The sequence below is a fragment of the Hippocampus guttulatus genome, chromosome 11, assembly GCF_054856545.1.
Source record: "Hippocampus guttulatus isolate MCC_2025c chromosome 11, RoL_Hgut_1.0, whole genome shotgun sequence".
NCBI lineage: Eukaryota > Metazoa > Chordata > Actinopteri > Syngnathiformes > Syngnathidae > Hippocampus > Hippocampus guttulatus.
Window position 1 is genome coordinate 4878216 of NC_141271.1, and position 22649 is coordinate 4900864.

At 45.1% G+C, this 22649-nt stretch overlaps 1 protein-coding gene and 1 long non-coding RNA gene across 2 annotated transcripts in view; both read left to right on the top strand.

The window, feature by feature from the left end:
* Positions 1–9318, top strand: part of LOC147197847 (uncharacterized) — a 52298-nt gene extending 42980 nt beyond the window's left edge. The window contains exons 2-3 of the mRNA XM_086124162.1: positions 7141–7964; positions 9239–9318. Of these exons, the coding sequence (XP_085980288.1) occupies positions 7141–7964; positions 9239–9318 (904 nt within the window). The remainder of the gene's footprint in view (positions 1–7140; positions 7965–9238) is intronic.
* A 7803-nt stretch (positions 9319–17121) lies between these two features.
* On the top strand, positions 17122–21264 carry LOC147197848 (uncharacterized). Its single transcript, XR_015102297.1, has 3 exons — positions 17122–17337; positions 20740–20909; positions 21086–21264. It is a non-coding gene; the product is annotated as an uncharacterized LOC147197848 (long non-coding RNA).
* Positions 21265–22649: the final 1385 nt, after the last annotated feature.

Below are 22649 nucleotides of genomic sequence, written 5' to 3' on the forward strand. Positions count from 1 at the left end.
AATAATCTCGCGCCACCTTACCTCTCTGAGCTCATCCGCCCCTACACACCTGCCCGCTGCCTCAGGTCTGTCTACCAGACATTATTAGAAGTACCAAGAACTAAACTGAGGCTCAGAGGGGATCGAGCCTTGTCTGTTGCTGGTCCCTCTCTCTGGAATGACCTCCCACTGACCATTTGGCAAGCCTCCTCGCTGCCCATCTTCAAATCCCTCCTCAAAACTCACTTGTATTCTTTGGCATTCGACTCAGCATGACTTAGATTTGTTCTTGGTTTTACTGTTTGGTGCTTTCTACCGCCTTTATTACCGATTTGTCTTACTGTTTATTGTGCATGTTAAATTGCTCCATGTACAGCACTTTGTATGCAGCGATGGCTGTTTGAAAGTGCTCTATAAATACTGTTGACTTGACTTGACTTGACTTGACCTGTACATTCAATTGAATCCAGTACCACACAGACAAGATATTTTATTTTTAACAGATGAACTTCATTGATGTCGTTTTCAAATACATCATTCACCCATTTTGAATTTAATACCTGTAATACACTCTAAAAATGGTAGGATGTGGCAAAACAAAACAAAAACTGGAAAGGTTGGAAAATCCTCCAAAAACACAGATGCATAAAATTTGAAACAGGTGAGTACTGTCATGACTGAGTATAAAAGGAACATCTCTGAAGGGCTCAGCATTTGAGTGTATCATCAGTTTTCCTTTTGAGCCTTTCATCCACACGGAGACAACAATTAACTTGCATTTCAGTGTGGACGGCACATAGGCACATTTCCCTGCAATGTTGAATATTTGTCGCAAATAAATAAATGAATAAATAAATAAATAGCTGTTGCAGTTCAATGACAATTAGGGATGAGGCGAACGTCACTGCTGTGTGAACAAATACATGTGCAAATAGTCCCACAGTTTTAAAAGAACGTTTCTCAAGACAATTGCAAGGCATTTATAGATTTCATCATTGACAATCCATAACTACCTCAAAAGTTTCAGAGAATCTGGATAAATCTCTACACATTAGCGGGAAGGCATAAAACCAACATTGTGAATGCTGGTGACATTCGATACCTCGGGTAGCACTGCATAAAAAATTGGTGTCACTGTATAAAGGATACTGCCTTGTGGGCTCAGGAATACTTCAGAAAGCCATTGTCAGGAAACACAGTTCATCGCTATGTCAACAAATGCAAGTTAAAACTCTACCATTCAAAGCAAAAGCCATGTACCAACAAAACCCAGAAACGCCACCTGCTTCTCTGGGTCAGAACTCATCTGAGGTGAATTGCGTGTGAAATGTTCGGTGTTCTTGGCGTGGTTAACTTGAATCAGAATCAGAATCACCTTTATTGTCATTGTATAGCATACAACGAAATTTGGGTGCCACTCCTTAGTGCATTTCGAAAAAAAATTAAATAAAATAGAATAAAATAAATACAAAACTCAACAACACACAACAACAGCAGCTTAAGTGGTAGTGTGGACTGAGGCTTATATTGTATATTATATATTGCACACAGGACACATATTGCACATGAAATCAAATGGCTCAGATATTGCTCATTATTGCACAAGTGAGGTAGTGAGTTTAGGTTTAAAATGCAGTAGCTTTGATTATTTTCGGTGGTTATTTATTGCATTAATGGCTCTAGGAAAAAAAACAACTGTCCCTGAATCTGCTTGTTTTGTGTGATCTGTAACGCCGGCCCGAGGGTAACTTGACAAACAGGTGGTTGCTGGGGTGGGATGCATCCTTGATGATGTTGGCAGCCCTGCTGAGGTAACATGAGTTGGCAATGTCCTCCAGGCTGGGCAGAGAGCAGCCAGTGACCTTGTGGGCCAGATTTATCACCCTCTGCAGCGCTTTTCTGTCTGCTGATGAGCACCTTGCGTACCACGCTGTGATGCAGTACACCAGGGTGCTCTCGATGGTAGCTCTGTAGAACATCACCAGCAGCTTCTCCTCCAAGTTGTTCCTCCTGAGCACCCTCAGGAAGTGGAGTCGCTGCTGGGCTTTTCTCACCACCGCCGTGGTGTTGGCTGTACAGGAGAGGTCCGCAGAGAGCTGCACACCCAGGAACCTAGTGGAGCTCACCTTTTCCACAAATTCCCCATGAATGTAAAGCGGCGCTGGGTCTGCTCGTCCCTTCCTGAAGTCCAGGATCATCTCCTTTGTTTTTGTGGTGTTCAGTGGCAGATTGTTTGCTGAGCACCACGCTGTCAGTCGGTTGACCTCGTCGCTGTAGTTAGACTCATTCCCCCCTGAGATGAGTCAGACCACGGTCGTATCATCCGCAAACTTGATTGTGGTGTTTGAGAGATGGGTCGTAGAGCAGTCAAATGTGTCGAGAGTGAACAACAGGGGGCTCACTTTTCTGCTTGGCTCTCGACGAAGGCGGACGTTTTTTTGCTCTGCTCCTGCCCCCCCCCCCCCCCTTGCTCGCCACTCAGTCTATGTGCTGTCTTTGTCTGACTTTCCAAGCCACCTGCCGTATTTTCAGCCAAAAAACAAACTGTGGAATTGGTTGGCTGGTCTCTCGATGCCATCGACTAAATTTTCTCGACGAGAAGAGCAGGCAGTGGGGAGCCTATTTGCCCCTCGGGGACATTTGCTGCTGGGTACACCCTAGATCCCTGGAGGAAGTGGAGAATGGTGTGCCTGTCAATACTGTCCGTTGAGGATGTGGAAGACATCGACATTATCGGCCTTCTGATAACAGGTATGCTGCTGTTTGGTGTGAGCAGTTTCCTGAGCTATCGAAAAATTCAACCGACGGGAACAGCTTCGACGGGTAGATAAAGTAGTTTCTGGTAGAGGTGTGTGTGTGTGGGAAATGGGGGTGTCCTTTTCAAATTGGCAGAAAAACATGTTTCGTTGATCAGCAAGACCCTTATTGTTCACTGTTTGGGGGGATGGCATTCTATAGTTAGTGATTGCTTTCAGGCCATTTCATACAGATGCAGAGTCGTTAGCAGAGAACAGTTTTTTCAGCTTCTCTGCATAGCTTCTCTTAGCGATGTTAATTTCCTTTGTCAATTGGTTTCGGGCGTGTTTGTACAGTGCCCGATCTCCACTTCTATATGCGGCCTCTTTCTCTTTCCTGAGTTGCCTGAGTTTGGGAGTAAATCATGGCTTGTTATTGTTGAAGGAGCGGAAGGACTTCGTTGGTACACACATGTCCTCACAGAAACTGATGTATGATGTTACAGTGTCTGTGTATTCATCCGGTGTGCACGTTGAAGTTTCAAAGACGCCCCAATCAGTGCAGTCTAAGCATTCTTGTAGAGCTAGCTTTGCTTCATCTGTCCATTTTTTCACAGTCTTAACAACCGGTCTAACACATTTGAGTTTCTATCTGTTTGTAGGTATTAAGTGGATTAAATTGTGGTCAGAAAGACCCAATGCTGCATGGGCGATTGATCTGTATGAAGTTTTGATTGTTGTATAGCAGTGGTCTAGAATGTGGCCTTCTCTGGTGAAACAGTCGATGTGCTGCTAATGGTCACTGAGCCAGGTTTCAGTGAAGCAGAGCGCAGCAGAACGTGCAAAGGTTTTGTTGGTCTTTGTGAGGAGAAGAAGTTCATCCATCTTGTTTGGCAGAGATCGTAGATTCACAAGATGGATCGATGGGAGCGGGGTTCGAAATCCATGTTTCCATGCTCCGTACAGCGCAGCCGCTCCGCTCGCGATTAGCTCCGAAAAAACCTTGTGTATTTTCGTGTGCTGGTGAAAAAAGACCGAGCGTAGACTCCCCAATGCTAAGCAACTTTTCCCTCGTGTAAGTAAGCCGCTCAGGGTCGCCAAAAACTAATGAAAATGACAAAAACAGGGATAATACTAGGGAGCGTGCAACCGAGGCTGCCATACCTGTCGGCGCCTGATGACATGTCCATCATATGTAATGAAAATAACGCTGCAGTTCCGCACAAAGCGGTTTGTGGCCAACTGTAATTCCAGTTCGTCGATTTTGTGAGTGATGGATCTGGCGTTGGAAAGGAAGAGACTCGGTTATGCTGGCCTGTGAGGTTGTTTCCGTAGCCTAGCATCTGAGCCCGACCGGCAGCCTCGCTTTTGCTTGCTCTCTCTCCGCCGCCTTCTCCACTTCCTGGACGAGCTGGTAATCCACCGAGAGCCCGGTGGTCTCGCTATGTCAACCGGGATGTTCAATTTGTGATGAAAACCACCGGAAACGGACAGATTGCACCTCAGACCGAGGTCAATAAGTTTCTGGCGACTATAGGTAAGAGCAGTTGCTCAAAACTCAAAAAACTAACCACGAAATAAATAGATAAAATAAGCACCGGACTGGAGAGCAAAGAGCCACTGCACCCGTGTGCGCCGCCATATCAATACCGATTGATCTAGAACTTGCACATCTGTGAAGGCATCATTAATGCTGAAAGATACATATCGGTTTTGGAACAACATATGCTGCTACCGACACAACTTCTATTTCAGGGACATCTCTACTTATTTCAGCCACACAGAGCCAAGACACATTCTGCATGTGTCACAATAGTGTGGCTTCATTGTCAAAGAGTGCTTGTACTTTTCTGCTTGGCTCTCGACAAAGGAGGACACTTTTTGCACAGCTCCTGCCCTCACCCCCACCCTCTCCTTGCTCGCCACTTAGTCTTTGTGCTGTCTTTGTCTAACTTTTCCTAGCCTCCTACCGTATTTTCATCCGAAGAACTAACCATGGAATTAGTTGGCTGGTCTCTCGATGCAATCGACAAAGATTTTTCGACGAAAAGAGCAGGCAGTGGGGAGCCTGCTTGCCCCCGGGGACATTTGCTGCCGGATACGCCCTTGATCCATGGAGAAAGTGGAGAATGGCGTGCCCGTCAATACTGTCCGTTGAGGATGTGGAAGACATCTACATTATCGGCCTTTTGATAACAGGTATGCTGCCGTTTGGTGTTGGCAGCTTTCTGTTCTATCGCAAAATTCAACCGACGGGAGCGGCTTTATTGGAAGGGAAGAAGCTGCCGGTCATTCTGGATGGTTTGGCGCGAGTGTCCAACACTCAGACTCAAGCGGTGACTGAGCTCAACCGCAATTTGATGCGGTTTTGGAGCGACTCCGTACGATCGACAACAACATGGAGAAGTTGGTATCCGCGCTGCGGAAAGAGATTGCGGATTTGGCTGATCGGCGCCATTGAAGAGATACAGGCCACGGACTCAAGGCTGTCTGAAATTGTTGGCGGCCGTCCCTCCAAAACAAACAACGCTATCTGGCCCTTTCCCCTGGATGGAAGTATGCATGGAATCTAGGGCCCCCACCATCACCCCCCTCCTTCTCGGCCATGGACTGATAAGCCGGGACTGTCTTCATGAGCAGACCTCGACGAAGCAGCTATGACCTGTACACGCATACACATACACAACTGGACAACCACACGCGCATACACATCCTTATTATCACCGTCTTCATCGCTCTGATTCTTTTTCCCCCGTGTCGTGGTTCGATCTGCAGAGCGCTCGTGTTGTCCGTGCAGCTGGTCAGGACGGCCGCGTCGCGGTCACCCCCCTCCCCATCCCCCCCTTCCCATTCATCCTCCCCCTTATTACATGTTATAATAATAGATTTTATTTATAAGCGCCTTTCAAGACACCCAAGGACACTTTACAATAACAAAAAACACAAAACAATACGTTATGTCTTGTGACTTGCTGTAACTGTCATATGCTTATTTATGTGCTAGGGTCTTTTTTATCCTGGACTTAAATTATCCTCAGAAGAGCGTGTTTTTTTTTTTCCCCCTCTCCCTACCCAGCGTTTTCCTTTCTGAATTCTGACTGTAATTTCCCCATTGCGGGACAAATAAAGGGATATATTATCTTATCTTATCTTAATTTACTGGCCTGCCAGCATTCCAGACTTGCCTTTGTGTATGTAGTTCGCTTGTTCTCCCCGTGTCTGCATGGATTTTCTCTGGGTCCTCTGGTTTCCTCCCACATAGTAAAAACATGCATGGTCGGTTAATTGGACACTCCATATCAGGGGTTCCCAACCGTTATTGACCGAAGATCTACTTTCCAATCTAACCAACCTTCACGATTGACCGTTAGGACGCATGCATGCACATGTCTGAATGTCATGATGATCAGCAGCCATAATGTGCCCTAAAATGAACGAAACAGAATGAAGTACATGTAAGAGTTTGTGAAAAGAAAATCACTGCCTACCTTTGTGGGAGACCTGACGCGGAGGCATGGGACACACTTTTGCAGCATGCCAAGTGCTCAAACATGACTATCATAGCTCAGCTGTACCCATTTGAAATGCTACTCCTGGCGCTCCATGTTCCCTTTATTTGCCAGTGCCATCGGTGAATTACAGATGAAACAAACTGAATGAAAACGATAATTTAAAAAAATATCTACACACATTTTATATACATATATATATATATATATATATATATATATATAGCAGCTGGATAGCTCAGTTGGTAAGGCATCGGTTTGGCGTACTATCCCGCTTGGGGCAAAAAAATTAGCACATAACACCATCCAGTGTGGGTCCTTGGGCAAGATCCTTCACGCTAATGCCTACCCCATACAATGATGAGAGACAATAAAACGAATGACATGCCGGCTCAGACGTCACCCAAGGTCTGCGTCAGGTGCTGGGGAACCAGAGCACCTTGATGAAAAATGGGCTACTGGAACAAAGCGGAGATGGGCGAGATGCGATAACATGGCTCTGTTGGAATGCTACGGCTCAAGCAACCCGAGTCAGAGGGGTTGCATGCAGAGAATGTGGGCTAAATGGCTACTTCGAAACCCACAGTCACGGTTGACCACGAAACAACTAGTAGCTCAGTGTTCCAACATCCACAAACGGCAACTGCTGTCACAACTTGAGATTGATGAGGTACAACGCAGGTTCCATGGTGAAGGGCCCCAGGCTGCCAGATCAGAGGAGGAGGTCATACCAGAGATTGGGAGGCAAGCCCCAATGAATGCAGATGATGAGATTGGGAGGCCAGCCCCAATGAATGAAATGCTGAGCGAGGCAGCAACTGACCTGAACGCAAGATCATGGCGAGAATGAAAGCTGGGCAACCTAGAAACCGATTACAACGGCTATGTGAAGGACCACCTGAAAGTCTCATGGAAAGTGTGAATGCAGCACTGAGGGCGATCCCTACCGCAACGATCACGGAAACCAATGAGCTGATATTCGCTTCAGCATCAGTGATCCTAGAGATGCTTGGCTATAAGAGCAACCATGGGAGCCATGAGGTACGTTATCCACCATGGAAAAGACGGTTGGAGGCTAAGATCAAGGCGGCTCGAAAAGATGTGAGTCAATTGACGGAGGCCCAGAGAGGTGTGATGAAAAGGCCAATACCCGAGAGGTACATCCAGATGACCATACCTGAAGCACTCGAAACTGCCAAACAAAGGCTCCAAGCCTTGTCCAGCCGGCTAAAGCGGTACACAAAAGAGAATGAGACCAGACGGATAAACAGGCTGTTCGCAACACAACCTGCGAAAGTGTACGCTCAGTGGCAGGGTCCTAACAACAGAGCTGACCCACCTAGACTGGAAACTGAAAGGTACTGGAAAGGCATATGGGAGAAGGAGGTTGCACATAACAGCAGTGCACAATGGTTGGTGACCCTGAGAGAGGAGCACAGCAACCTCCCTGAACAGAAACCAGTCACCATAACAGTGGCAGACATACAGGAAAGAGTCTTAGATATGAAAAACTGGACAACACCAGGCGTGGACATGGTCCACACCTACTGGCTAAAGAAACTCACAGCACTCCATGAGCGCCTAGCAGCACAAATGAACCAGCTGCTGAGGGATGGGACTCACCCAGGATGGCTAACCGAAGGGCGAACGATCCTGATCATGAAGGATCCCTCAAAGGGTGCAGTCCCATCCAACTATTGGCCAACAACCTGTCTCTCCACAACATGGAAGCTCATGTCAGGCATCAAGAAATCACAAGACCCGAAAGCTCCTAACCATGCATGGAGGCTTCCATCCCAAATCCAGCACCCTGGGACTGTACGCAAGCCGAAAGGAAGGAGGCCGGGGGCGAGTGAGTGTGAGAGCCACTGTCCAGGATGAAACATTCAAGCTCCATGAATACATCAAGGAGAAGGCTCCAACGGATGACGTACTCAGAGAATGTCTCCAACAATGGGGAACAGAGGATGAGGCGCTGGAAGAGGGACCATCATGGGAGGACAAGCCCCTACACGGGATGCACCACTGGACCATCACTGAAGTGTCTGATCTCAAGAAGTCCTATCAGTGGCTAGAGAGGGCTGGCCTGAAGGACAGCACAGAGGCACTCATCCTGGCTGCTCAGGAGCAGGCCCTGAGCACCAGAGCCATTAAGGCCCAGATATACCACACCAGACAAGACCCAAGGTTGTGCAAAGAGGCACCTGAGACGATCCAACACATAACTGCAGGGTGTAAGATGCTGGCAGGGAAAGCCGACATGGAACGCCATAACCAGGTGGCTGGCATAGTCTACCGAAACATCTGTGTGGAGTATGGACTGGAAACCCCAAGGTCAAAATGGGAAACACCTCCGAAGGTGGTGGAGAATGACAGAGCGAAGATCCTGTGGGACTTCCAGATCCAGACTGACAAGATGGTAATGGAGAACCAACCAGATATCGTGATCATAGATAAAGGGCAGAGGAAAGTCGTTGTAGTGGATGTAGCGGTCCCAAATGATGGAAACATCAGAAAGAAGTAACACGAGAAACTCGAGAAATACCAAGGGCTCAGAGAGGAGCTGGAGAGAGCATGGAAGGTAAAGGTGACAGTCGTGCCTGTGGTGGTCGGAGCACTTGGGGCAGTGACCCCCAAACTAGATGAGTGGTTGCAGCAGATCCCGGGAACAACATCGGACATCTCAGTCCAGAAATGTGCAGTGCTGGGAACAGCAAGGATACTGCGCAGAACCCTCAAGCTTCCTGACCCGAGCTGATGAGGGACGGACACCACCCAAGGGGTGAGACGAGGATTTTTTTTTTATTCCAACCAAGACAATGATGCACTTAATGGAGCTGCTATACGACTATGTTCAATATTTTTTTAAGTGAAAACCAACCATTTTGATGAATACCAAAGAGTCACAGAAAATCCAGTGAACAATTAGTTTTTTACTCATTCATAATAATGGGGTTGAGTGAACGCTGGCGCGTTTGGCTGCCGCTGCTCACTCCCAATTTTTTTGCGTTTTAGAGTTTTTTACGGTTTACTGTCGCTGCTCGTCCTTCCCGGAGGTGCATCCGCTGCGGATCTCGTCGGGGCTTCCACCTTGATGGCTCCATGGGCATCACCTCTTTTTGGTCGTCCTCCTGCTGGCCACGCAGAGACAACGGCAGAAACAGCGGCCGACCCGCGGACCACGACGAGTTGGCCGGCCTGGCTGGGTCGGCTAATGCTCCTCGCGAGGGCGATGTTGCCGCCGTCAACTTCGGACTGCTCGGCATCCATTCGCTTGCCGGGAAGGGTTGTCTTGTCCGGGATATCCTCAAAGACCATCTTCATCATCCCTCCACCTCTTTGTACCCTCTGCCCGTCTCAACACGATGGGGTGCAGAGCTTTCAGCCGCTCTGCCCCCAAACTCTAGAACTCACTCCCACTCAACATCTGAAATATTGATTCTCTTCCCACATTCATATCACATCTCAAAACCCACTCATTTAAAATCGCATACTCAGTTCAAATTCATCTCTCCTTTTATTATTTATCATTTTATTTGTGGTATTATTGTTCTTGTTTTGATTGTAAAGACCATGAGTGTTTTGAAAGGCGCTTATAAATGAAATGTACCGTATTTTCACGACCATTCGGCGCACCGTATTGTTGGGCGCAGTCTCATTAACGGGTGCTATTTCTGTATTTGACACATAGACAAAACGCACTGTATTAATGGCCGCAGTTTTACAGTGGTAAAACATACGCCAGTTTAAACATACGGCATGCATGCGCGCACGCTAACACGTTAGCTTGAAGCATACGGTAGCATGCCAAGACATACGGATACACGCTAAAAACACGTTTTTAAAAAGGCAACGGAAGCAAAACTGAGTTCGGTTGTATTTTATTTAGCCATCGTACAATGTACTCACGTTTTTCGATCAATCATCACCCAGAAATCCATCAAAGTCCTCATCTTCTGTATCAGAATTGAACAATTGTGCAAGTACTGGTAATCCATCAAAAACGCCGGGTTCCCTCTCGTTGTCAGAGTCACTCTCATTGCCATGTGGCTCCACAGAAATGATGCCGGCTTTGCCAAAAGCTCGAACAACAGTGCAAGCAGACACGTTCGTCCAAGCAGCCACAATCCATTCGCAAATTGTGGCGTAACTCGCCCGGCGCTGCCTCTCACTCTTTGTAAAGTTGTGTTTGCCATCGATCATCAATTGTTCCCATGCCGCTCGCAACTTTACTTTGAACGCCCGGTCACAACTTTACTTTGAACGCCCGGTTGATGCCGATGTCCAGCGGTTGAAGTTCTTTAGTCAAGCCTCCGGGAATGACGGCAAGCTCAGAGTTCATTTGCTTGACTTGGTTTTATGCCAAAAGCATAACCGATGGCTTGAAGTTTGAACTGAGCTTCGTAGGCGTGTCTCTTTGTAGAATTTATTTTCGGGGGTTCTTAGAAACCAAAACCGAAGTTGTTTTGCAATAATGCACATAGCCACACTTTATACAGGTGTTGGTACCTGCTAGGGGCGTCCCTTTAGCGTCCACTTACACGCCCACCCTTCACTCATTGGCGGACTTCTTCGCCGCATGCCTGTCCTCACTCACGTCCGCCGTTTCTCTCTCTCTCTCTCTCTCTCTCTCTCTCTCTCTCTCTCTCTCTCTCTCGCTCTCTCCATATATGTATATATACACGCCCACCCTTCACTGATTGGCCGACTTCTTTGCCGCATGCCTGTCCACACTCACTTCCGCCTTTTCTCTATATAAACAGCGTGTCGGCTGTCAGTCAGGTTTTGGAACTCAGCGCATACAAAAGACGCTCCGCATTATAAGGCGTCCTGTCCATTTTGGAGAAAATTTAAGACTTTTAATGGTGCCTTATAGTCGTGAAAATATGGTATTATTATTATTGTTATAATATCTTGCTTTTCCTTTTTTTTTTTTTTTTTGTGAGGTTCATAAATCTTGCATATGGCTACAAGAAGATTGAACAATCAAGGAGGGTCCGAATAATGTTAATTCACTGTCTCTACTTTGACTGACTGAAATCCATCAAGGGAAACATATAACTGATTCAGGTAATCCACCCAAAAACCTACTTCTCATTCTTCTTCTCCTTTCGGCTTGTCCCTTTTCAGGGGTTGCCACAGCGACTCATTAATTTCCATCTTTCCCCGTTCTCTGCATCCTCTACTCTGACTCCAACTACCTGCATGTCTTCCCTCACGGCATCCATGAATCTCCTCTCTGTCTCCTACCTGGTAGCTCCATCTCTAACATTCTCCTACCAATGTATCCACTGTCCCTCCTCTGTACATGTCCAAACCATCTCAGTCTGGCCTCTCCAACTTTTTCTCCAAACTTTCCTGTCTGGGTTGTCCCTCTGATGACCTCATTTCTGATCCTGTCCATCCTTGTCACTCCTAAGGAGAATCTCAGCGTCTTTAACTCAGCCACCTCTAACTCTGCCTCCTGTCTTTTGCCAATTGCTAGTGTCTCTAGTCTAGACTGTACATCATGGCTGGTCTCACAACTGTTCTGTAAACTTTTCCCTTCACCTTAGCTGACACCCTTCTATCACAAATCACTCCTGACACTTTTCTCCAGCTGTTAAATATTAAACATACAAAAACATACTTCACATTGTTTCTTGTCGATGTACAAATACAATAAAATTATAAAACAGGCTATTCCGCCTATTAAGGATATGAAAATGTTGTCATGCTATGGTGACCACTGTCCCTTACCGTTGTTTAGCATGCATACGCTGGAGGATCCTGAGGGAGTTTTTCAGAGGAGTTTAATTAAAGCGAGAGTTATCGCTGGTCGGGTGAAAGGTTTTACGCGTAACGGTATGTGCAAATCACAGTGTTCCAAACACTTTCTGAATAATTAGAATTGGTGCTTTAAAAAAGCTAGTGTCGGTTAAACTACATTGCAGCCATGTGAAACCTCGTTCCAATTACAGCCAGCTCATTAAGTGTTCTCACACATCGCAGCAAAAAAGAATCACCTTTGTTCGCAGTAGAACACAGATGTTTAATCATACAACAATTTAAATTGAGTTTGACGGGTATCACAGCTGAGTCAATGATGAGGCAATGAAGTGGGGCGCAACAATCATATATTAAGTAAATAATGACAAACGTTTATGAAATAAATATATTCAGAAGAAAATTAGTCTTTTTTTAAAAAATCAGAAATGCAAGCAAACTTTTCTTGATTGATTCTGAACCTGCGCTTGTTTTTTACTCTTGCACATCAGGTTTTAATCATAATAATAATAATAATACAGTCATAGTCACAGGTTTTCCACCATAATCCGTTCTAGAAGGCTGTTCGAAAACCAAAACCACGCTCTTTTAAAAAAAAAAAAAAACGTTATTGAACACGTCCGTTCACAATGGAACGCTATAGGAGGAAGCATCACTTCCTCATGTAAGGAAGGCGAGAGGAGTCAAGTGACGCATTCAAGTGCGCTCAGTTTGTTCGAGAACCGAAATTCAGTCGTCATCCGAGGCATAAAAAACTCGAAATTTTTGGTCGAGAACCGAGATGTTCGAAAACCGAGGTTTGACTGTATGTAATCAATCCATCAATCCATCCATTCATTTTCTGAACCGCTTTATCCTCACAAGGGGGACGGGGGGTGCTGGAGCCTATCCCAGCTGTTTTTGAGCAGTAGGCAGGGTACACCCTGAGCTGGTTGCCAGCCAATCGCAGGGCACACATAGACGAACAACCATCCGCGCTAACACTCACACCTAGGGACAATTTAGGGAAGGGGCAGGGAACCTATGGCTCGCAAGCCAGGTGTGGCTCTTTTGATGATTGTATCGGGCTCACAGATAAAACAAAATATTCTCGCATGTTTCATCCATCCATTGATTTTTCACTGCTAATGTCCTGTTCGGGGCTGCAGTTGGCAGCAGGATCACTTTTAATTGGATGATACTGGGCTACGTTGGCTGTTGCTGGGGAAACAGGTAAACAACCCTATTTGAATAAGCCCGCTCGTTCATTACCTCAAAGCTAATCCTTCGACGAATAAGACGGCGAGAAAAAAAAATGTCGATGAGTATGGTACACTTCAGGACGAATGGACCGAAAGATTCGCATTTGTGGAGAGAACAGGTTCTGCGGTGTTTCTAATTTGCAATGACAAAATACCATCAATGAAACGGTCGAATGTAAAGCGACACTTTGACACGCATCATGCTACGTTCGCATCAAAATACACAGCGGGAGACAGCAGAAATTCATTCAGAATTTCATTGTCTGACTGGCTTTGTACACACATAATAATGCTTCAGACCACGATGTAAATATCTAACTGAAATTGTGATGGTGAAGATAAAGCTGCAAGTGTGCAGTATTTATCATTTTAAATGCAATTTTTGTGAATCACTGTTATGCCTGATTAACGTTCAGACTTCTCAGAAATGCTCTGCGTTTAAGTTAAATTTTACAAAGTAAATTCGGTTTGAAATTCCTCATGGCTCTTCAATACGTAAATGGCCGACAGCTTGCTGGAATGGAAAGAATCAACATTAAAGGTCATTGTGATGCGAGATGCCATTTTTATATTATTATGCTATTTTATTTTGTCTCCTGTGGTAAGGGAACAATGTAGTCAATGTACTTCAATAATACGAAAAAAAACTGATAACACAGTTTGATTGTACAGAGGGTGAATAGAAAGTATGGCATATTCACAATTATATGGAACTGGAAAGAGTCAACGAGTGCATACAATAATCACGCAGTGTCTTTGTGTGGGAGGTAGCTCTTATTAGGAGATACGATTGGGTAATCGAGCATGTCGAAAAAGCGAACGCATGCACAATTTCACGTGGTTTGAAACCCCCGCTGTCACCGGCAGAGTCCCCTGTGACACTGCATCAAGGATTTAATATTCAGTTGGCATAATGGCAAGAGCATATTTTTGTATTTGTGCAAAGATTGCCTCTCTTTTTAAATATATGTAAGATGTACTGGCTCTTGAGAGTGAAAAGACTGATTGACTGCTGCCGTTTCAGCTGGATAGCTTCGATCATTGTAAATGGATTTTCTTAATGCCCAAGTAGCTACTTCATAGATGTGGCTTCCGAGGAGGCGCAGCAAACCCATTTAGTCGAAATGTTGCTGACTTCCCAGACACCTCCATGCATTAACACGCAATTTTTCCCACATCCCCGGCCATGAGCCGGCCATTTTCTTTGACATATTATTTCAGAGCCGTGTTGACGGTATACTGTTTTTTTTGTTTTTTGTTTCTGAATTTCAACACGCCACCTTTCTCCTGTGGAGAGTCCCACAGAGGGAAGGCTAATTGTTCATGCGCCACTTGTTGCTCTTTGATTTCATTCAACTGACCAGTGGGCACAGATTATCACATATTTTTTGACCTGTTCCTTTGTTATCCATCAATTCAGATGCCTATTCGTTTCTGTGTCTATCAATGGATTCAATTATCCACCCAATCATACATCATCTGTCAGCTACTCATTCGAACATCTGACTAGGTCACGATCATGAGTAGAACCCAAATGCAGTACATCAGACTATGGTGATTGTTGGGGATGAGTTTTAGGACTCTGTTTTTATTCGTTTTTTTTGTTTTAAATATCGGCACATGCAAAGTGCTGGTGTATCCTGATTTTTGGGGAGGCACTAAGCTTTGCAGCGCACATTTGGACACATGAATGATCAAGGGTGGGTAGAAATACATGAGGAGGTCCGCTGACACATAAGTCGCCAGCAGTTGTCAGCACCTCATTTAATTTGAGCACCTACTTGCCACACCGGCCAAGCATGGTAGCAAAGTTCTGGTCGCGCACGGATTCCTGCATCCTTTTACACATAAAGATGCTCCTATCTTGTTATGCTGATAATACCCAATTATAAATGCTGTTAGAAATAACTAATCCACACAGGAGCTGTAATCTAGAGACGCGCATTGCTGAAATTAAACAATTGATTTCATTCATTTTTTTGGTTCCCAACCCCGATAAAACCAAGATGTTGATCCTGCTTGTCATCGGCGCCTATTTAAGGACACAACAATCAACCCTTTCTTTTCAAATGCACATTAAGGATATGAGTAGAATTGCGTTTTTTTTCACCTTTGCAATATTGCTAAAATCTGTCCCGTTTCATCTATAGAAGTCCAAGATGGCGCCCGAGTAGGCAGCCGTCGGCAAGTGCACTCATGAGCCTTGCTCTTTTTTGTTGTTCTTGTGTTTGTTTTGTCACTTTGTGTTTGTTGTTGCGTCGTGAAAAACATGTAGATTGTTTTTCAGCATTTTTTGGCCACGACATTCATCAACTCAACTCAACTGTAGTTATAGAGCACTTTCAAACAACCATCGCTGCATACAAAGTGCTGAACATGGAGCAATTAACATATACAACAAACAGTACAGCAAATCGGTAACAAAGACAGTAGAAAGCACCGAACAGCAAAACCATGAACAAATCTAAGTCATGCTGAGTCAAATGCCAAAGAATACAAGTGAGTTTTGAGGTATGTTTAGTTAAAGATGGGCAGCGAGGAGGCTTGCCGAATGTTCAGTGGGAGGTCATTCCAGAGAGAGGGACCAGCAACAGAAAAGGCTCGATCCCCTCTGAGCCTCAGTTTAGTTCTTGGTACTTCTAATAATGTCTAGTCCGCAGACCTGAGGCGCCGGGCAGGTGCGACTGTGCTCATCTACTCATCAAGGAGGAGACCTGGTGCTTGGTGGTTGCGCCTTCTCGGCAGCAAGGGTATACTAGCACTGTTTTTGATTGGGAGGAATGTCGGTGCCATTTGACTGTCATTGCTGGACAGCTCTGGGGCGCTTGTGTTTTTTTGCGCCTGTAATGGGCAGCAATTTACACAGCCCCGCTTCGTTCAGCGGAGACATCGGTGCTGTTGGACGGTCTGCGGCTGGATGGATGCAAGGCTTGAGGAGTCGACGATGAGAAGAAAGGAGTGTCAACGCAAAGAGCCGATGCGGATGTGGAACTGGGAGTCGTGGCTTGGAGTTGAAGCGGATTACGTGGGACAGGAGATGTGAGCCAAACTCTTTTCGTCAATGGACGTTACAGCTTCGTGTTTGCTTTCAAAACTTAGCTTGTAGCAGACGTGTGCACATTTTCAGCATGACGTCTCTGATCCACTGGTGAAAGGACACTTTGATCCTCTCCTCTTTCATCGAAAACTGCTTCAAACAACAAAGTGTATGCAGGAAAAGTGATTAAGATTGCACGACTGTCTGTGTCTTGTGTGTTGTGTTATTTTGTTATTTTGACTTCAAGATGGCGCCGCAAGAGTGGCTGCCTTTCCAGCAGCTCCTATATTTTGTTCTTCTACTTCTTCCTTTCATGACTTTGCTGCTGTGAATTGCGAATTTCTCCATTGAGAGACTAATAAAGGATTTCTTCTTATCTGCTGCTGACACAGAAACCATAATTCATGCGTTTGTTACATCTCGTGTTGGCTATTGTTACATATTGCTCTGTGGTATTTCAATGTCTAGTGTTAAAAGTCCACAATTAATACAAAATGCTAAAGCTAGACTCCTGACAAGGACGAGAAAGTTCAATCATATTTCCCCAATTCTAGCCAATTTGCATGGGCTTCCGGTCCACTTGAGCTATGACTTCAAGGTTTTGCTTCTTCTAAAATATGAGATGGCTTACCGTCTTCCTATCTCGCTGACTTAGTTGTACTCTATGTTCATGCACGCTGGTCGTTTGGTGATCCTGGCAGCCCAAAAAGAAGTCAGTGTTTTCTATTCGGGCTCCAGTGCCCTACCCATGGAAATTAGAGCCACTGTCTCAGGAAAAATCTTTAAGACTCATTTGTACATTTACTTGACTTGCATGTTGGCCTGTTTGACTGATTCTTCTGTTTGTCCTTTCCCTTCCTCCCTGGTCTGGAGAGAGGGCTAGGTGATGATGACACAAGTGGTGTCCAGATTCTGCTCCAACTGATCTGGACAAGACCCACAACAACAGAGCTGGAGTGGACCACCTACTCGGAGGCGCTGCTATGAAGATTTCTTTCATTAACCCATAGGAACGGGTTTTGAGGAGGACCCACCTCTCCGGAGGCATCTTCCTGCAGCATCACATTTTGGTAAATTGAATTTTATACTATTCTAACTACTGATGTGCCCGACTGTGCCGAGGTTCCGATGCGTGTGCCGAGTAAACCGGAAGAAAATCTGCGAAGCGCGCATCGAGGCGTGTGTCGATTACGCTTGTGGCCACGCCCGATGCCTCGGAACGTGCGTTGCTCCGCCCGAAGCCAACAAATAATTTCGCGGGTGAATCAAAATAAATTCGGCGCACCGGGACGATAATGAGCTCACAGGTGACGCTGACACTCAACTCGCATCTCCAAACCTCAACTCATTCCGATTCGTTTTGCAATGGACGGCTTTGGACGCACCCCACCATCCACAACGAATAAGAAGAGAACATCCCCTGTCTGGGATCATTTTGAGCAGATCTCTCCTAAAAAGGTACAAATTGTAACCAGTGTGAATATATATTGTAAATTATTATGACAGCACAGTGCATCCCTGATTTTAATGTCTTTCTTCTACTTGCTGATATTTCAAAAGGTGAAATGTAAACTTTGTTCCAAAGAACTTGGGTACCAAGAGAGCACGTCACCTATGTTGAGGCATTATAGGGCGCTGCATGATAATAAGGAGACATCTCAAACAGAACCACCCCCAGGTAAGGCATTTTAACATGCAATGAAAGAACAGCATAGCCTACCATGTGAATTTCAAATGTGACAGATGAAATGAATGGCATCTATCATTAACTCTGTTTCTGTCAAACTGCAGTGAATAAGAATGCAGTGGAAGAGGCATTAATCAATATGGTGATTGAAGATCGCCAGTCCTTCAGTTTTGTGGAGGACACAGGGTTCAGGAAGCTTTTCCAAGCTTTCGACCCTACATATGTTCTCCCCACCAGGCGGGTGTGTGAGAGCACATGAATCATTATTCCCCATTCCCCCATAAGTGCTCTTCCAATAGTGTTCTTTCTCATTTCCTTTAGACTTTGAAAGCAATGGTGGAGGAGAGGTACCAGCAGGAAAAGGAGAAGGCCCAAGAGCTCATAGCAAAGTCCTCTTCTGTGAGCATAACAGCAGATATGTGGACCAGCATCAACACAGATGCATATCTGGCAGTCACTTGTCATTTCATTGATGAGTACACCTCTCTGCACTCAGCTGTGTTAGGTGTGCTCCATTTCCCTGACCGCCATGCAGCTGAGAACATGGCTGCCGTTCAATCTGCACTCATGGCACAATGGGGCATTTCCACCAAGGTAACTTGCCTTGTGACAGATGGTGCAGCCAACATGGCTGCATGTGCCAGAGACCTTCATCAGTGCCACACAATTTGTGTGGCGCACACATTAAATCTGATCGTGAAGAAGGCTCTGGCAGAAAACACTGAGCTGTCTGGCAGAAAACACTGAGCTGTCTGAGATCCGTCTTTAGTGTAGAAGGATAGTTGGCTACTTCAAAAACAGTACCACTGCAAAGGTGAATTCCTTTTTCCACAGCAGTATTCAAATTAATGCTAAATGACTTGAATGATGTTTTGTTTCAAATTTAATTTTTATTGACAAGGCTGACACAGGTGCAGGAGCAAATGATGCCTACAGAGCCTGTGCTGAAGCTGATTCAAGAGGTAAGTTGACATCCATAACTGCTTCCACTCCCCTTTCAAACAATAATGACATTTTATTTTCAGGTGGAGACACGCTGGAACAGCACCTTCCACATGTTGCAATGGATGTACAACCTCAGGGAAGCCGTAGGAGCAGCCCTGGCAGGCCTCCACACTGACATTACCCCACTCACATCCCACCAGTTGAGGCTCATTTCTGAGAGTCTGCAGGTGCTGTCCCCATTTAATTATGCCTCGGTAGAGCTCTCAGAGGAGAAGAGAGTGTCTGGATCCAAGGTCATACCACTTTTGGCCATGCTGCACCACACCTTGGAGGATGACATGGGAACCATAAAAATGGAGGAGAGCAAAGCAATGGCTGGGGGTCTTAAAAAACAACTGAGGGACAAGCTCTACAACTTCCAAGCCATGAGAATCATGTCACTGGCAACACTGCTGGATCCCAGGTTTCAGTGGCGGGCCGTGTATTTCAACCTTGGGCCTTCAGTGACGTAACATACATTAACACAATATAGGCTCGTCAGGCAGCACATAATTTCAGGAGCATTTAAAACATCAAGTATGCATTCACAATTAAGAGCAGGAAACTAAATTTACAGATATTGTCAAAAATAAAAAGATTTAAAAAATACTAAATAAAATGCCACCCAAATTACGCTGTGTGATCATAAACAAGTCTGTCCAATAAATTGCCCAATGTCGCACTTTCATATAAGACACCAACCACACAATAACAAAACAAACTATTCTTTGAAGATAAAATTAACAGATCATTTGCATTTTGAGAATAGGCTATACAACAGCAAATAACTGAAAATGTTGAGCAGCTGAGATTGAACGAATTTTAGTGCACAAAGCTGACGACAATGCACCATTATAAATAGCAGGTGAGCTGATTTATTTGATACATTTTTGTATCTTTGTCATTTTATTTCGTTACCATTAATACTAACGAAATAAAATAACAAGAAGAAATGTAAAATAAAATTCATTTACTCACCAATGTAGTGCCTGTTCACTGAGCTGCAGATCTACGCGAGTGTCCCCAAACGTTTTTAAACGCACCGTAGCTTGTAAGTGCCCAGCCGTGCTCTGATGTTTCCTTGCTGCCTTGGTAAAACAACTTAAATTGGTAAATCCAGTGGAAGGTCCGTCTTGAAAATTGTGTGGAAAGTAGTCCTGCAACCAGATCAACGTCTTCTCCATCGGCCATTTTGGGTCAAAATGCAGCAACAGCTCCCTCTAGCAGGCGCGAATCCAATCATCGAACGTGCACGTCCAGTGTCGACGTAAGCCCTTCTAGCTGGCCCTGGTACGCAGACTCGTGATCTGATTGGCTATTGCAAGCTGACTGTGCCCGTTCATTTACAGCGCACAGGGGCCTGCTCTGTTTAATCTGATGGCCCCGAGCAAGTTTAGTTTACCTGGCAACACAAGCTATCTGAAAGATGATTGGTTAAAAACTCTACCATAATAAAGAAGTTATTTATCGAGTGGCTTTCAGTGTTATTTAAAATAACATTGAAAGCCACTCGACTAAGTGGAAATAATATGACGTAAAGAATACAGAGAATAATTTTGTTTACATATTTATGAAAATAAAATAAATTAAATTTGTTATTCTCAGAAAAGTAAATTTATTAAATTTACTTTTCTGAGAATGTTTAGGCCAGCAGAGAAGGCCTTGCTGGCCCTGACAGAACGCCACTGCCAGGTTTGTATCAGTTGTCTGTTTTTCTCATCTGTCTACTAGCATCAACAAATGAGCAAATGCCTCTTGTTGAACATTTCACAACTGCAATGAGTCTCATTGTCATTTGCAGGTTCAAAAAGATAGGCTTCTTTAGCCCAAATAAAGCACAAGAGGCTGAGAGGAGGCTCACAGCTGAATGTGCAACAGTGATCCGGCATAGGGCATCTTCCTCCTCCTCCTCCAACGCATCATCTTCAACACAACCGGACACATCAGAAGCTTCCCAGCCTGTTGCGCAAGGTAATATTCGATACATTCTAATGGTGTTAATTAAGCAATAGGAAATGAGCGGCAGTGCATTATTGCGGGATTATTTTGCTCCCATCTCTACGATGGGCAGCCGGAACTGCCTGTTGGCTATTAGTCTGTTTGTTGTGTCTTCGGTGACAAACTGTGGCGGCGACTGGACCACACAGTCATGCAGAGGAGGACCCAGAATGAGACCGCAGATGCGACTGTGGAGGTCCACGCTTACCTGGGCGAACCCAACATCAGCAGGATGTCAAACCCCCTGGACTACTGGGAGCTGCACGAACATGTCTACCCAAACCTCTACAAATTAACGATAACCTTTCTCTGTACCCCAGCCTCATCCGTCCCTTGTGAAAGAGTATTTTCAAAAGCAGGAGAAATCCTATCGAAAAAAAGAAACCGTTTAAAGCCAAACACTTTGGAAATTCTTGTTTTCCTCAATAAAAATGAATGAAAGGTGTATCTTGTTCCTTGTTTACGTCAATGTCTAAAATAAAGCAATCATTCTTTCAAGTAACACACGCACATTCATTCACATCACAACTCCCTGTCCTTTTGACTCCATCAAATCCATGGTATTTTAATCACTGTGTGTCATGACATTTATTTTCCACATGATGGCGCAATAGAACAAATGAAGCCTCATGATGCTTTGGCCCAGGAACGAACCAGTTGGATGGAAAGCCTCATTGCTTCATGAGGCTTCAGTTTCCCATCACTAATTCTAACTAACATTGCAGAACACAATATTCTGTCAAATGCTCAGTCAGCATCCATTGCAGCCTGGTCATCCTGGATGCAAAGTGGTTGTAGCACAAAATGACAGGCAAAGAGGAAGCAGAGATGGCCAAGTCAGAACTCGTAGATGGGGACAGAAGGCTGAGGTGATTACCAGGAAAATGATAAAACAAGGTGAGTCGTATCAGGAGATCAATTGAAACTAAAGCGGTGTAGTGTCTTGCATGAGACCAAAACAATAATCTGGCAACAACTGAGTGAGCAGAAGAGCCTTAAATAGTGGCTGATTGTTAATTTGAAGCACCTGTGCACCCAGGTGAGCAGAGTAGCTAATGAGGAGGGTGTGGCTAACTGGAAGAGTGGAACAGTCGGAGCTCAATGGGAAATCTGCGACAGGCCATCATCCATTTCTGATCCGCTTATCCTCACAAGGGTCGCGGGGAGCCTATCCCAGCCATCTTCCGGCAGTAGGTGGGGGACACTCTGAACCCGTTGCCAGCTAATCGCAAGGTGCAATTAGATGAACAACCATCCACGCTCACACTCACACCTAGGGACAATTTAGAGTGTGCCATTGACCTGCCATGCATGTTTTTGGAATGTTGGAGGAAACCAGAGTACCCGGAGAAAACCCACGCAGGCCGGGGGAGAACATGCAAACTCCACACAGGGAGGCCGGAGCTGGAATTGAACCTGATACCTCTGTGCTGTGAGGTCGACACGCGAACAACTGGAACACCGGGCCGCCGAACAGACCATCAATTCATTATATTATTCATTCACAGATATGCATGGCTGTCAACTGCTCACTCCATTCTTCCATTCATCAATCCGTTTTATTCATCGATGTCCATTCATCCACAAATCGCTTATCTATCCAGTTGTCTGTTAATCCATTCAGCAGTGCATGAGTTCATCCATTTATGTGATCTTTTCATGTATCTACCTGAATGTCAATTTGTCCGACCATTCTTCCATTCATTGATCCAT